Source organism: Thamnophis sirtalis, unplaced genomic scaffold (genome assembly GCF_051295495.1).
Source record: "Thamnophis sirtalis isolate CommonGarterSnake01/CBP01778 unplaced genomic scaffold, rThaSir2_p1.2 scaffold_4, whole genome shotgun sequence".
Taxonomy (NCBI): Eukaryota; Metazoa; Chordata; class Lepidosauria; order Squamata; family Natricidae; genus Thamnophis; species Thamnophis sirtalis.
In genome coordinates this window covers 107986919-108004111 of record NW_028261384.1, presented here as the reverse complement: position 1 = coordinate 108004111, position 17193 = coordinate 107986919, and the positions used below count along the sequence as shown (strand labels likewise).

The 17193-nt window shown below is 35.7% G+C and overlaps 1 protein-coding gene across 1 annotated transcript; it reads right to left on the bottom strand.

Annotated features, from left to right (window-relative positions):
* Positions 1 to 3591: 3591 nt before the first annotated feature.
* LOC106539564 (olfactory receptor 6B1-like) lies at positions 3592 to 9235 on the bottom strand. The gene is made up of 2 exons (XM_014054374.2): positions 8320 to 9235; positions 3592 to 3665 (listed from the first exon to the last, which is right to left on the bottom strand). The coding sequence occupies exons 1-2, from the start codon at positions 9233 to 9235 to the stop codon at positions 3592 to 3594; spliced, it is 990 nt and encodes a 329-aa protein (XP_013909849.2).
* Between the last annotated feature and the right edge of the window lie 7958 nt (positions 9236 to 17193).

Below are 17193 nucleotides of genomic sequence, written 5' to 3'. Positions count from 1 at the left end.
AAAAAAGATGTGCAAGGTCCTTTTCACAAATAAAAAGTTGGAAAAGATCCAGGCTCAGACAGGGTAATTCCTCTTGCCTAAAAGTCTATGCTGATCAAGTGACCTCCTTCTTTACATTCATCTCTAATTAATCACTGGAAATATATTATGTCCCTTCCTTCTTCAAACACTCTACTATCATCCCAGTGCCCTCCATCAAGGAGTTGAATGATTACAGTCCAGTTGCTTTTAGATCTGTAGCAGTGTTGCAATTCAGCCAGTTCTATCCATTTCAGGCAAACTGGTAGTGGTAGCAGTGTGAGGTCCACCCAGATGTTATCACATCCCATTTTGATGCTCTGTGTATGCATGGAAGGTCCTGTGCATGCTCTCACATTTGTGAACCGGTAGCGAAGGCATGTTGATTTCACACCTGATGTGTAGTTATGGAAACCTTCAAAACGTGCTCTTTCTCTGTCAACTCAGAAACCTTAGATTGCCAAAGGACCTGCTAATAGAGTCCTACTGAGGATTTATTGAGTCTGTCATTTATATCTCAATAATTGTCTGGTTTGGCACAACAAGTACAGACTTTAACAGATAGTTAGGACTGCAGAAAAAAATATTGCAATACCCTGCCTTCCATTGGGGATCTGTATACTGCACAAATCAGAAAGAGGGCTAAGAAAATATCTACAAATCTCTTACATCCTGGACATAAACTGTTTCAATTCCTCCCCTCAGGACACTGCTATAGAATGGAACATAATTATTTACTGGCCAAGTATAATTGAACAGATACAAAATTTGTTGACAACTCCATTTTTTTTTTCATTTCCAAACACCAATTGTCTTTCACTACTTCATTATTATTTTTAATAAACAATCTAATGTTTTTAGTGGTCTGATTGAAATAATTGATTTTGCTTGATTTGTGCATCATAGCATTCAATTTGCCTGTTACCTGGTTCTTACAATTTCCAAATTGTACCATTTTCAATTTTTCTGGTGATAAGGCATTATTTCTATTAGACTCATATTGAACTGATATTCTTCCATTTTTGCTCTTTTGTCTTTTTTAAAAATTACATACATAATATCTTTTTTTTTATCTTGTCCTCCAATCTGAACTTCCACTTTGGAAATGAATATGGGTGTGGGTTTTTGTTTTTGTTCTTTTGTTTTCTAATTATGATATCTAGTTCTTCTGAAATCTCCACTCCTGGTACTGTAGGCAAGCTGACTGGTGTAGTCAATAAATTATATGTTATATTCCTTCATTGTACATACCATGTCTTTTTTGGATGACACCTTTCAGTGCTGGCAGTCTCAATTGTCATAATTTTCTCTTTTAGTCCTTCTTGCAGTATGGTGTTGTCAGTTTACAGGTTGTTTCAGGGCCTGCTCCTATAAGTTATCATGTTATATCAGATGTTTCATTTCTATTTCAATTTCTTGTTATCTAAGTTGTTCTGCTAATCTACTATTGTGTTCTGGTCTTCTATTTTCACAATTTTAAAAACCAATTCTGCATCCCTGAATTTTTTATTATTTTTATTTCATAATGACTTTTCAGTGATCTGTTCAGTATTGTTGATGGACTGTACAAGTTATAGCTGAAGAATTTTCTTATTTAAAATGAAATGGTAAAAATTAAGGATCTTTTGAATTTTACAGGTTGAAAGGAAGGTTCACCAATGATAACACAAATTGTGGTTGTGTTCTTCACATTACTAGACTTCAGCATTTCAAATTATCTTGCAATCAACTATGTGAGTATAGCCTGTGAGTATAAAAAGTGGAGAAATCTCATTTCCAGCAATGGAAGGCAGTGGTGGGATTCAATTATTTTACTACTAATCCTGTGGGTGTGGCTTGGTGGGCATAACTATGTGGTCATGTGACTGGGTGGGCATAGCTAGGTGATTAGGTGACTGGGTGGGCATGGCCAATTTAACAGTCCATTTTGCCAATTAACAGTTTATTAAACAATACACAGCAGCCCCCTTTTCTATTCTTTTTAATACTGCATGAAGTTTTTTCTCTAGGATTTTTTTTTTACTAGGGCAGGAGAGGTTGACAATGGCTGGGGATTTCTGGGAATTTCTCTTCTGTGTTAGAGGCACAAAAGCAACCAAGATGATATAAGAAGCAGCCGAGGTGGCGCAGTGGTTAGGGTTCAGTACTGCAGGCTGACTGTTCAGCTGACTGTTATCTGCAGTTCAGCGGTTCTAATCTCACTGGCTCAAGGTTGACTCAGTCTTCCATCCTTCCGAGGTGGTTGAAATGAGGACCCAGACTGTGGGGGCGATATGCTGACTCTGTAAACCGCTTAGAGAGGGCTGAAAGCCCTATGAAGCGGTATATAAGTCTAACTGCTATTGCTATATAAGATCTCCTGCTAGAGCAGGGGGCTGGGCTAGATGACCTCCAAGGTCCCTTCTAGCCCTGGATTACTGTGCTGTTTCAAAGCTTCCTCTGAAGCTGCATAGTGCCAGGTTTTGTGGTCCTTCCTTTCTCTCCTTTTTCTCCTCCTCCCTCTATCTATCCGTCCATCCATCTGTATCTCATTCATTTTCCCTTCCCTCCCTTCCCCCCCTCTCTTTTTCTTTCTTTCATTTTTCTTTCTTTCTTCCCTCCCTTTCTTTCTCCATTCCCTCTGTTAGAAGGAAAAGATTGGGGCTCATTTTTCAGCTGGGAGATGGCTTGGCAAAGAAGAGGGGGGAATTGAAATGCTGTTGCTTTAAATTGAAAAGTCAAGCCAAACCAAGTTGCTCTGAAGAAGGCTTTTTATTGCAGAAGTGAAGTGATATTCAGCAGTTCATTTCTGCATCTGCTGAACAACAAACTGGATAAGAGGAGGAATTCTTATATAGTTCTATGTTTTTGAAGTTTTGGTGTTTGTGCAATATGGGCTTTGTGTTTTTAAAAGGGCTTGGGTGATTCCCATTGTGGCTAAATGACTTTCATCATGTGTCACCCCTTGATTGTGTGGGCTGTTTATTCTGATTCTATTACTCTCTTTTGTTAGCTGCCAAATCTTGCCATGGGAAGATTTTGAAATATCCTATCTTGAATGGGTTTTCTACAGATCCATTTGCCTGTTTGTGAATGGAGCTGAAAATCTGGTTTCCACTTTCTATAGGCTCATTATCTCTAAGCACCTGTAGCTTTTTGTGGGATGAGCTTCAGTCAAATTTCTTTCTTAGCAGCTTGATTTTTATTTGCTTTTCTGGAAGCCTTTTCTTATGACTAATATTTTATTTGGGGAAATGAAGGGGGAGGGTTGATTCCTTCTCACACCACTTTCTTTCTTTCTTTCTTTCTTTCTTTCTTTTTTCTTTCTTTCTTTCTCTCTCTCTTTTTTCTTTCTTCCTTGAAAGTCCCCGTGCTCCATTTTTTTGCCTAGCAAGCCTCCCTGGAGCCCCTTGGAAGCCGAATGGGTTGGGGGGGAGCCAGACACAGGTGGTATTTGCAGGTTCCCCAAACCAGTCAAAATTTCCACTATCTGCTCACCAGAACCGGCTGAATACCACCTTTGATGGAAGGTCAATTTTTTCTTCTATAAAACATGTGAAAATAGAAAAGTATGTAGAAAAATTTGATGGAAGGTCAATTTTTTCTTCTATAAAACATGTGAAAATAGAAAAGTATGTAGAAAAATGAGGTTTTTTTAGAAAGGCACAAACAAAATATATTACTATTAATAAATTAAAATCTCTTCTGGTGGGAAAGTGCAAGGAACGGGTGCAAAATTTTTGCTACACATTTCTCTTACATATTTCACCTGATGCAAAAATTGTGGCCAACTGAGACTTTTAGTTGGTCAAATGAGAAATTTGATGAAATGTGAATTTAAAAAACTGGTCATTGCTATTGAATTCTACAAATAGAAGATAATGTTTGTAGCTCAGGTTAAACGATGGGGTCATTGATGCTTTCTGAGATTGATGTTTTTCTTGCAGACATTTCATTACCAAGCTACGTAACATCATCAGTGTTAGCAATCCTAATACTGATATTACCTAGTTGATAATAAAACATGGATTGGTCACTGGGTCAGAACTTTTTGTCTGTTTGACACACCCTCTGCTAGAGAGAAGTTCCCTGAGGATGGACTGCAGCATGAATCTAAAAACTTGGAAGACAAAACCTCTGGTCCCAGTGACCTACCCAGTTTTGATACTGTGAAAAGCATTAATGGCAAAGCATTTTGAGAGTTGTACTTTCAGTATATTTGGAATATGCTACATGAGAAATGACTGACCATTCTCCAGTTTTTTCTCTTCTCTTTCTTTTCAGATATAATGAATTACCCATTATTTGTTGAGCAAAGAAGCAGAGATAGATCTCAGAATACATAGTACTATCTCATGCTCATGATACTGGATAGAACTCTTTAAATTGGGGCTATGTTGGTTCCCTGTTAAAGTTTTTCTTTTTATTCTAATTAACAAACCAATCTTTATAAATTAATCTTTCCTCTTTAATCTCTTTTCAAACTTTTTCATATAGGGTAGAGATTTAATGAAAAACTATCTCTGGTTTCTTTATAAAGGATACTATGAATTATAACTTTGTAAAAGAAATGATTTGTATTTTCAATCCCACTTCTAATCAAGACAGGAAACAGATATTACTACTCACACAGACAAATGAGAGGAAAGAAAAATCAGCACTGATTCCAAGAAATAATTCCTCCATGTAAGAATTTTAGAGTAGCTCTTAATGCTACATATCAAAGTCATTTCTTTGCCCTTTTAGTTTTCCTGCTATGCATGGAGAAGAAAGATGGAACTAATCCACTATGTTGTTAAGTTATATCTTTTAATTGAAATTTTGAGTGGAAGACTGCCCTACAGGAAGATTTCAGGATGCTAAAATGGTCAGGTTTTAGACCAGGAAACCCAGGTTCAGGTCTACTCTAAGCCTTGAAAACTCTTTTAGTAATTTTGGCTAGACACTATCTCTAAGCCTATAAAGAAGAGAAAATTGTTTATACTGCTTTGAACTCTGAGACAGAAATTAATTTAATCAATGAATAACCATTAATGAATTAATGAATTGGATATTATAATATAATTAGAATGTACATCCGGTTGGCACCTGGCTTTAAAACAGTAATTGTGAGATGAATCTAACAATCTTAATGAAAAGCCACTTAAGAATGAGTCAAAAATTCCAGTGCAGTCATAGGTTGCATTAAAAAAAGAATGTAACATGAGGTGTCAGTACCACTATATACTGCTTTAGTAGGACGATAGTTGGAATACTGCATCCAATTTTTGTCACTACAATATAAAAAAGTTTTGAAACCATAGAGAACCTGCAGAGAAAAGAAAAAAAGATGATTAGAGGACTGGAAACTAAAATGTATGCAAGAACTGGTTATGTCTAGGCTAATAATGAGTAGGACTAGTGGTGACATGCAGTGATGGGTTTCAAATTTTCCCCCTACTGGTTTGGTGGCCATGGCTTCATGGGCATGGCTGGGTTAGGGTCATGTGACATAGTGGGCATGTCTAACTCAATGTCACTCACAGCAAGCTGAAGTGGCACTATCCCACCAAGCCATGCCCAACCAAACTATGCCCACAGAATCCACAGAAAAGTTTGGCCAAGTCTTCTAGTGTTCAACTTGGCTGCTTCTACATCATTCTCATGTTTACTCTATGTGTATGAGCCTGAAAAGGAAGAGAGAAGCAGCCACGTTAAATTCTGTTGGAGAGAGAAGCTGAACATTTTGTCTCTGTTTGCAGCAGAGCTGCTTGGAAGGTAGCTCCTGTGGCTGCCACACCCACTTGATCACATGACCCTAACCCAGTCTAACCCATGACCATTGCCGCCAACCTGTTATTCACTCCTCAATGCCTGCCAGTGCTGCTCCTGGGTGGCTGGCAGACTCAGCAAGGGGAATGGCCTGGAAGATTAATAATCTTGTGAAATCAAAGAGTGAAACTATTAGAGGACATTTTTTAATGCTTACTTAAATTAAATTCCTATACGAGCTATGTGAGTCAATAACATCCAAGAAAAGATACCATAGTTAGGTGGTACCAGAGGTGATTCTTTCTCTAAGTGTTGTCAGTGTTTGGCATTGTAAATTTTGTTCACAAATCGATTGCTTAAATATTTAAAGGCATTAATTTAATAACTTTAAGAGTATTTGATCATGGTTTGTTGTATCAATCGCAATTGATTGAGGTCATACTGCCCACTAAGACATGAACCATATATTACAAACCACAAAGTCTGGATTTGTAGAATGCAAGGAGGCAAAATGAAATGAAACATGATTACATATAGTGTAACTATAAATCAAGGCACTGTGTGCAATTATGATTGTATATAAAAAAATGTCCCAAACTAAAGCCAACAAACAAAAAACCTTTTGTTTTATTATGATAACAAAATTGGGTGGGTTTACACCCCCCCCCAGTTTTAAGTGTTATTTTTGCTTCAAAAACATAACACTGATTCAACATTGAATCTTTAGAAACAATATTATTATGATATAACTTACATTTTAAATATATATTAATTACAATTTAGTCAATTATTTATGAAATAATTACTTTTCATGATTCCTAGATATTTTTCTTAGTCTAATCACGCGATGATATGGCAAATTCAAATTCCATTAATCTAGAGAGTTCCAAACTGGCCAATTTATGTTCCTATATCATTTCACTCTTATTGATTCTTTTATTGAAGAAATCCAGATTTTCTTTTTCTAAAGAACAGCAGAATCTATTTCCCACTGTATAATATTCTATAGTAGAATGGGACTAGTTTGAAAAATCCCTTGCTTATTTACAGAATGTACTTCTATATGAATGAAGGCTTTGAACTTTAATTGACCTTTACATTTTGAAGTGTTGAAAACTTTCTGTGGGAATGTAATTTTTCCTCTGTTTTGGAAAAACTTCTCAAACTTCTATTTTGTCTTTTTTGATGTTAAACTTGAAGGCAGAGATTTGTTTGGTTTTTATTTTGGGGAGTTTGTTTTCATTTTGGGGAGTTTTTAAGGTTAAACTTAATAAGTGAGATGGGTAGCATTCAAGATAAATAAACAAACAAACAAACAAACAAACAAATAATATTAGGCAACCCCATGATCACTGTTTGAGAGAAATTTAATGCAATCTGATGTAATCAGAATAAACATTAAATTATAGTCTGACCATGATGGATAGTCCCGGGATCTTCTAAAAAGAACATATTTGATAAATAGAAAAATAATAATAGTGGCAAAGAAACTTTAATAACAAGTCATTTTTTATTTATCTAAACATATAAAAAACAACTACTGATGAACAAAGAAAAATTTGGAGCATAAATGACTCCCAACTTCCTGCTGGATTCCCAGTTGATGTTGCTTGAGAGAAGTTGGCAGGAAGCATCAGAAATCATGACAATGTGACCATGGCTACAATTTTATGAATTAAATTGTTCAAAACATAGTAGAAATTTCAATTCCATGAATCCCAAATATTTTTTTACATTCTTTAAGTTGGTGTATTTTAGACACTTTGATTCAAACATTGTTGCAGTATAATCCACCATTAGGGATAAATTGAGGGCACAAATGGACAAACTCTGGCTTTTAATTTTGTTACCTTGAGATACCAGAATAATACATAAAATAATTTAACAAATCTTCTTAAAAGAATAAAGTTATAATAGAAAATATATAAATTATGATCTGCTAATAAATGTAATATAGTATCAGTGCTTAACTTACCTCCGTTATAACTCATTTCAAATTTAAAGCACAAGCTCCATACCACGTTTCCCTGAAAATAAGACAGGGTCTTATTTTCTTTTGACCTCCGAAATAAGAGCTTGGCCTTATTTTCAGGGGAGGTCTTATTATTTTTGAGGTGCAGGAGGCAGCGAGCATGGTCACTTCATGAATCCTGCTGTGTTGCAATATTTTTGGGGAGGGCTTATTTTAGCACTTACACTGAAAATCCCTATTGGGCTTATTATCTGGGGAGGTCTTATTTTCAGGGTAATAGGGTACTTATAACTGACAATTACAGATGAATCTCCACTTACTATTTTAAAACAGGTTGGTGAAAGAAGAGGTTGTTTGCAATATCCTATTCTCCCAAAATAACATTATACGGAAGTCAATAATCTATCGATATTATTTTTTATTCAGCAAATGTAACAACTTACAAATCCATATCTACAGAACCCAAATCACATTGAATATGTTGCTGAATTAATAAAACAATAGGATTTTAATGATTTAAAGAGCATACTTTCCATCGCTTTAAGTGAAAACAAGACTTCAGGGAACTTGTATGCAGGTTGTATATTTATTGACTGCCCTTCGCAGAGCTCGCCTCACCTCTTTGTTCCTCAGGCTATATATGAGCGGGTTGATCAGGGGTGTTAAGATTGTGTAAAAGACAGAGAAGATTTTATTCAATTCTTTCAGTTCATTACTGTCTTGCATAAGGTAGACAATTGTGAGACTGCCATAGAAGATAGTCACTACAATGAGGTGAGAAGAGCAGGTAGAAAAGGCCTTTTGCCTCCCAACGATGGAAGGAATTCCAAGAATGGCAGCAATGATGTATGTATATGATACTATGGTTAAAAAGAATGGTGGTAGGGTGGAGATAGATGTTAGGATAGCTGACACAAGTTTGACCTGACTTGTATCACTGCAAGCTAGATTCATCATTGGAATGAAATCACAGAAGAAGTGTTCTATCAAATTGTGGCCACAGAAGCTTAACTTTGAGATAAATGTTAACAATATTATGTCTATCACAAAACTACCAATCCAAGATCCAAGCACTAATTGGACACATATCTTGAAATTCATAAGTGTGGAATAATGCAGGGGTCTACATATTGCTAAGTAACGATCATAAGACATTGCAGCCAGTAGATAGCATTCTGTAACAGCTAAAAAAACAAAAGCCCATAACTGCAAAATACAACCATTCACAGATACAGTATAGTTTTCATACAGTAGGCTGGCTAATATTCTAGGAAGAATGGTTGAGCTGTAGCAGGTCTCTAAACAAGACAGGTTGCCTAGGAAAAAGTACATTGGGGTATAGAGGTGATGGTCAGTCACAATTAGGGCTATAATGAGAAGATTCCCAGCCATAGTCATGATATAGATGATTAGAAATAATATGAACAGAAGAATGTGTATCTCTTTCAAATCTCCAAAGCCATGAAGGATGAATCCTGTTATAATAGTTTCATTTCTCCATTCTAATTTCTTCATTATCACCTTCTATAATTCTAATCAGAAGGATAATATCTATCAACACTCATTTCACTGTCTCTTTATTTATGTATTTCACATCTGGAAAGAAAAGGTAAAAGCTCAATTAATGCTGAAAATCTTAAAACAAAGTTCAGATATCATTGCCCATCTAATCACCCCTAAATATGTTGATAAATGATATTAACTTTTTATGCAAAAGTCTGCATCATACATAACAATTGTGATATGACCACCCACTATTATTAATTTCTAATTGATGACAGGATTAATAAAGTTTATCTCAGGCTATGTATTTTATTGTATGCAAAATGATGCATGAGGAAATGTATGCATTGTTGCAAACATTGTATCCTCACATGACTGATACTTTATTTTTATTTATTAATTAAATTTATATGTCACTCAATTCACTATCAGGGAACTCTTTTAAAAGACCCTTGCTTCTAAGAAAATGCTGATTGAAAATATGCAGATTTATTAATAGAGATTATTTGTCCATAAATTGGTAGATTGAGGTGAATAAATGAAAGGTAATCAATGTAAAGGAAGCTACTCAGTCCTTAGAACAGCTCCTTTTAACAAATGCACTGATTGCAGAATGTAAATAAAGAATATCACAGTGCTAAATAAACAATTAACAGGAATAGCAACATTGGCATCTTTTGTATATAGCTGCTAAGTGAATCAGCCTTTATGCAAAACAGTAGAAATAATAAATAAAATTCTGTGATTTACCTGAGATTTGTTATAGAACTTCGTTTTTCAAAGACTGATGATTTAACCATATCGAGTAAAGCAAAGACTCATTCAACTCAATCTGTTTCTTGTGATCATATAGTGTGCTTGTGCTGAAGTCTTTGTATCTAAGTGGGACAACTATACCTTTGTGGTCTTAGAAGCAGAGTGTTCATCTTTTCTGAAAGGACATTTTCATCAAAGACTCTGCAAAAAAAAGTACCCCTACAAACTCTTCATATCCTGAATAATCTTGTTTTCAACATAGGCAAGTAATTCTTACCAGAAATTCAAAGGAGTGGAAAACTGAAAATTACCCACCTTTGATTTATAGATTCAATTCCGGAATTTCTAAAATGAAAAATTATGAAGCCTATTTTCAATGATTCTTCAATTTAATTCTTCAGTTATGTTTCTTAGACACCAAGTTGTTGAATCTTATATAAGGATCCATAACGTTGATAATGGACATCTGTTTGGTTTAAGCCTGGAGTTTCTTATTTACAAGTATAATGACAGGGGAATAAGATATATTCCCCAGTTATATCTTAATTGACCACAGGGGAAATGTTGACATTTATAAAACTAGTATTGTAAACATCTTCTGATTTTCTGTTTCCAGAAATTTGTTTTGGACTGAGGCAATATGATATAAACTTGGCTGCACACTTGGCTGCCCAACTTGGCTGGGGTATGTACTTACAAAGGAAGAAATTAAGCTGACAGATACTTCCAGCCCAGGTCATATCTTGAGTGAAATCACTTATGAATAATTTAATATGTCACCATACCAAGCTTATATGTGGTTTTCCACACCATTAATTGATGCTTAGGATCTTTTCAAGTATTAGTTCAATTAAGAACTACTACTACATTAGTCCTGCATTATTTCCAGTTTATGAACTACTTTGAAAATAAAGCACAAATATTGGCAAGATGAAGGTATATAGAAAGGAAATATATATGTACTTTGATGTCCTGAAACCTTTTGATATGTTTATTGCATCATAGGTTTTGCTTCACTTTTCATTCTTCATCAACTACCAGCTTGTTCAGTCTACAGAATTGTCCTCCTTAGTTTCAATTTATGGAGAGAATATCTTTATCTGATTACTCAAGGCTGATACTGATTTTATCACATTTAAATCAATTTAGTCAAGTCAATTGACAAATTTCTGATATTTTTGAAATTTTTGACTGGAAACTGCTTGAGGCAAATTTCACTAATGCAATGGGAAAATCTTAGTCTAAAATAGAGAGATCTATCTGAAATTGTGTTAAAATGCAGTAAGTTTGTATCTTTGATATTGAGGGGGATGGGGCATTGTATGTTGACACTGCCCAAAATTTAATGAGCTATTCCATATTGTCTAGCTTCTCAAGATTAATCTCTAGAATTCAATGAACACAAGTATTCCATTTTTAAATGGGAAACTTTCTGCTAGCCTAATCATTATTATCATTATACAGATTATATCAAGGCGCTCAGAATTCCTTGATAGTGAGACCTGAGCCTATTTTCACTGGCAGAAGGTTGCAGGAGGCTGTTCCAGCCAAAAACAGAGCTCGGGACTCCGTTTTCACTGGTAGAGGATGGCAAGAGGGTGTCCCAGTTGAAAACAGAGCTTGGCAACCCATTTTTGCTGGAAGAGCACTTTGGCCACAACAGGCATCCCGCCTCCAATATAAGTGACATCATGCTAGCCATGCCCCCCTTGTCCATGGCCATCCTGCCCCCCCTCCCAGGCTCAAACACAACATTGATGCAGTCCTCTATGAAATTGCATTTGACACCCCTGCTTTAGAGGGGAGATACAGAGGCAGTATTCAGCAGGTTCTGACCAGTTCTGGAAAACCGGTAGCAGAACTTTTGAGTAGTTCAATGAACCAGTAAATACCACCTCTACTGCCCCCCCCCCACCTGCCATCCATTCTCTTTCTCCTGAGTCCCAGCTGATTGGGAGGAAATGGGGATTTTGCAGTAACCTTCTCTTGGAGTGGGGAGGGAATGGAGATTTTACAGTATCCTTCCCCTGTCAAACCCACCAAGCCATGTCCACCAAGCCATACCATGCCCACCAAGCCATGCCCACAGAGCCAGTAGTAAAAATGTTGTATCCCACCACTGGTGAGATGATTCAAAGGGAGATACTGTAGAGATAAAGCTTTTCTTCTAGATCCTGAGAAACAAAGTTTTTGACAGATGGGATCTACTCTTGCTGGCAGGGAGAAGGTTCTCTCTGCCAGCATGAGCAGAACAGGCTTGTCCTAGTGGAATTAGACAGTTCATCAAATAGCCTTGACCTATGCCATTAAAGTCATAACCAAAAACTTGAACTGCACAGAGCAGCAGACATAGTCAATGAAGTTTGTGGAGCAAAGATATAATATAGGCAATCCTAGATTGGTCTTGCCACTATACTTTGAAGCATCCAAAAGGATTTCAAGTTTCAAAGTACTATATTATAAAAATGTACATATAGTACATTTCTTTATTTTGAAAAAAAAAGTTCAAATCAACAAATGCCTGACTAGGACAGGATAATTCCTTAATTAATTTTAGTTTAATTGAATAATAAAGGAAACATTCTGCAATACTCATGAAGATGCAAGTCCATATTTATTAACATTTCTTATATTAACAACAAAAAAAAAGAAACAAAAATTTCTCTAAAAAAAGAAAACCATTTCCAGTATTAGTAGAATTCATTTCAAGAACATTCCTTTTTCATGAGGGAAAAACTTCTTAGAGAGAGCAGGAGGGAGGGAGGGGAGGGAGGAGGGGAGGAGAGAGAGGAAAGATTACAGGGAATATTTCTGTTCATTCCATATTTAAAGGGCTTTTTTCCAAAACTTCCTTTACCTCTCTTTTCTTAAACTATATATGAGTGGATTGACCAGAGGTGTTAAGATGGTGTAAAAGCAGAGAATACTTTTTTTCTTTTCCTCTTACATATGTATCAAGCATCTATTGAATTAAACAGAGATTTCTGAAAGTTTATATAATAGTGTCCATTTTGAGATTCTACAGGACCTAATTCAGTACTCTAATATTGATGTATCTCCGTAGTTGTGACATTTACATTCAATCATATGACAAATCAAAGAAATCAAATTGCTATTATGAGAGGGGCATCCCCCCCTTTTTTGTTATATATTTAGATTCATTGCAGTGAAAGTGGTTTTTCCCCCATTCCCAAGATCCTAATCAGTTTTGGAATTGCTTAAGAAAGCAGGGAGCAGCACAATAATCCTTCTAACTGATCTCTTGGGAAATATTTGAGTCAAATCAATGCAATTTATTATAAATGTAGTTATAGTTTATTAGGCAAGATTATTAAAATAAAGTACAAAACAATCAGTTTGTATAACATCTTTACCAAGTTAAGAATGTACAGCTTATTTATGGAATTTTCAATTGTGAGTTGCCATAGCATTCAGATAATTGACCTATAACCTGGTCTGTCATGCAAAATAATTACTGAGAAATTATGGGCTATCCAAACAGTCTAAATGTGTTCATTTATAGTGATATGTATAGAAATATTTGTAACACCCATATCTTACCCCTATTTCATCAGTAGCCTGGAAGAATATGTAATTATTGTATGTTATTTTGTTCAGATTTCAAACTCATTGTTTTTATTGTTCAGATAGAAATTTGGAGAAAGGATAAATCTGAACTAAAGTGATTAAATTTAGAAATACTGATTCATCAAGTACTATCAAATGTTTAATGTCTTAGTATTTAAAAAAAATAGTTTGCTATTAACAAGTCAGTACAGTGTGATTACAACTGAAAAGGAAACCAAGTCTTCCTTAGCCCCTTTTTATTTTGTTTCATTGTTAAAAATCTTCTAATCTGATTAAAAATCTTCTAATCATATGGCAATACCTAAAAAATTCAGCATTTCTTGAAATTGCAGATTCTCCTATGACTAGTGAAAATGCAATTTCCTCTTGAAAACAATAGCTCAAAATCTGATATTTTTAACTTGCTGAATAAGAGAATTGAATTTCTTTGTAGGCAATTTTTAGTGAGCATCTTTGGCGCTCACTGCCATTTCAAATATAAATTTTTGTTGCACACAAACTGGGTTTTGGCAAGTCATCAACTCTGCATAACAAAGGAATTTATACAAAAACAATCCTTGCTACTATTCTGTCTGTGAAAGAAGTTTTACTTAAGACAATAAGGCATTTTTTGATGGTTTATTGTTTCCATGTGTTGTTCAGTATAGCTCACTTCCTTTCTCAAACTTTAAAAAAACATATGTTTCCCTCTTTTCAGTACTAAACTTTATTTAGCAGTTTATATTTCCACCACTACAAGGGATCTTTGTCTTAGTCAATCAGATGCTTGGAATAAATGGTATATCATGGCAAAGAAATGTAATACATCATCTTTAAAAATATTGGCTTCATTTTATGGATGATGGACCTCTCCTGTTAGCTCTCTTGGATATTTTTATTTGTACCAGACTAAGAATTTCATGTGCTCAACTTTGCTTTTCTTTGGCTACTGAACTAATTTATAGTTTTATACTTTCCTTTCAGTGAGTCCAGTTGCCATGAAAACAAATTTTGAATGAGCTAACAAAAAAAAAAAATGAGTGTGAGAAAGCACTAGCTAGATGCTTCTTTTGGCATTCCCATATTAGGTTGATGGACTTTGGGTAATTCATCCTGAGCTCTTTTTTTTTGAAACAGTGACAGAAGAACATTGTTTCTTCTGAAAGTTTATTTTCCATTTAAACCCACTGCTTGTGTTGGTAAGGTTTGTAGCACAGAATAAATGCATTCAATAAAACTTTACTTTACTTTTACTTTAAATTTCTTGATCACACACACCTTACAGATTAATATGAACATAATTCTTATTTTAAGAGAAATTAAGTGCACAGTTCTTTAAACGATGTCCAACAATTATTCATGAGAATTGCAAATACAAAAAAGGGGAAAGAATTGTGGTGCTAGAACTTATTATAATTCCATACTCAACTGAACTGAAACAAATTTTCCATCATTTTCAGGGATATAGAAATTAGGAAAACAAGTTCTTCAAATCAATGTTTCCTCTAATTTGCTATGTGTAGAAAAATATTTTGTGCATCTTTCCCAAACCAAGGAAAATTTGGGTATCTAAAATATGACTAAATTATAAATACATGTAAAATGTTTGAATGTTATAAGCATGGAGGGTGGGTCTTGACGTTGCTATGACACAACATGCAATCTTGGGGCTCCAGGATTGCTGTCGATATCTCTGTTGCTGGATGATCCTTTTTGGATCTAAACCATTCTGAAGGAACAGTGACAGTGAAGGGCATGTCCTGCTGATCTCAGGGGCATAATAAAGCCCCTAATTGATCCAGGAAAAAGCTCTTTTTGCCAGCTACAACAGAAGCAGCCAATATGGCTGCAGAAGATGGGACAAGCCCCTGAAACGGAAACAGTGCAGGAGAGACAGAGTGCAGAAATGGTAAGAAAAATCTTTATTACTAGAAAAGAAAACCCAAAAGACTCAGAGTTAAAATAAAATTGAAGACAGAAGGAAATAAGTGGCAAATTTACCCTGGTTTAAAACTGTGTTATCTTTTCCACTTTAAATTTGTTTGTTTTCTATGGACGGACTTTTTACAAATGCCTCTTACTTTTAAACTGGACTGGTCTTTTTCCCCCCCTCTTCTTCTATAATTTTCTCATTTTTTGTGGTTGTGGATTAAAAGCCTCTTTCCTTGCAAGGCTCAGCCGGATTGTAATCTTTACAATTTTTTTTTCTTTTTCCATAGAAAAACTCTATCTGGAGTTTGGAGCTTAGAAAAGAGAGGCAACAGAGAGAAAAGATGTAACACTGCCATCTAGTGGCTAGAGGCTTGGCAACATCTGATATTACAAAGCTATCGGCTTTGTTTACTGAAAGAATTAGTGGGAAAAACTTCACTGAATTTGTTTGAAACCTAGCAAAAGCTTTCGATGTCTTCGAGGCAGTGTTTATAATTTGGAAAAATTGCACAATAGGAAGAAGAAAAGGAACTAACATTGCAAAAAATATTTAGAAATTCAAAAACTCTTAATAACTACAGAGAGAATTGAAAAGAATGTTTATAGATCAAAACACAGAATATCAAAATACAGAAAGTACAGGGCGGGGCATAACCTTTTCCTAGGGGGTCACAGCAAGATCGACAGCAGTTTACAACTTCCGCGACACCTCATTTTAAAGCCCATAAAAAACTGAATTGAATGAGCTATTAAATGTTAAATTTGCTTTAAGAATGGCTGGAAAATTCGATTCGGAAGAACAAAGGATCATTGACAGAATAAAATGCATTGCCTTTCGAGAGGCTCGCGATGCTGGAGCGACGTTTATCAATCGAAAATGGATTGCAAACAAATTGAAATGTCATCCGGATTGGGTTACTGATAATTGGAACAAAACAGCCCAAGAATGTTTCACAAAATTTGGAGAAGGGCGTCCTCTGCAACTGTCCCAAGAAAGCAAAGCCATCATTGCAACTGGCAGTCGCAAACAACGAAAAGGAAACCGAAAAGTGGCCCAAGGAATCCTTCAAATTCGTGGAAAACGAGTTGATCAAAGGACAATCGGCCGATATCGAGAACGAGAAGGTTTGAAGCCATTCCACGTCATTTGCAAACCATTGAAAACTCAAACACACGTTCAAGATCGGCTTTGGTTGTGCGATTGGTTGTCTGAATGGACTGAGGAAGATTTTCTTCATTTGGCGCCATCTGACGAATTCTTCGTTTATGCCATTCGAAAACCGAATTTCCAGAACGATCGAATTTGGGCTAAAGACGTCGACGACATCGCCAAACATGAACGATATCGACAAATCGTTCGCAATCCGACTTGCATCGGGATTTTCGTCATTTTCACAGCCAAGAAACTGCATTGGGTTTTGAAGGATAAAGGGGAATCCTGGGATGGCAGTTATTTCCGTGAGAAAATTTTATTGGAGAATGTCATTCCATTTCTCAGTGATCCAGACAATGTCTTGGTGGTTGGTGAGGCTGTCTTTCTTCATGACAAAGCTCCTTGCATGCGTGCAAATGCGACTCAGCAATTGTTAAAGGAAAACAATGTCGAATTTTGGGGCAATGACGTCTGGCCGGGAAATTCGCCAGATCTCAATCCGGCAGAGAACATTGGGGCCATAATTAAGGATGAAGTGGAAGCTCTGATGATTCAGGAGCAA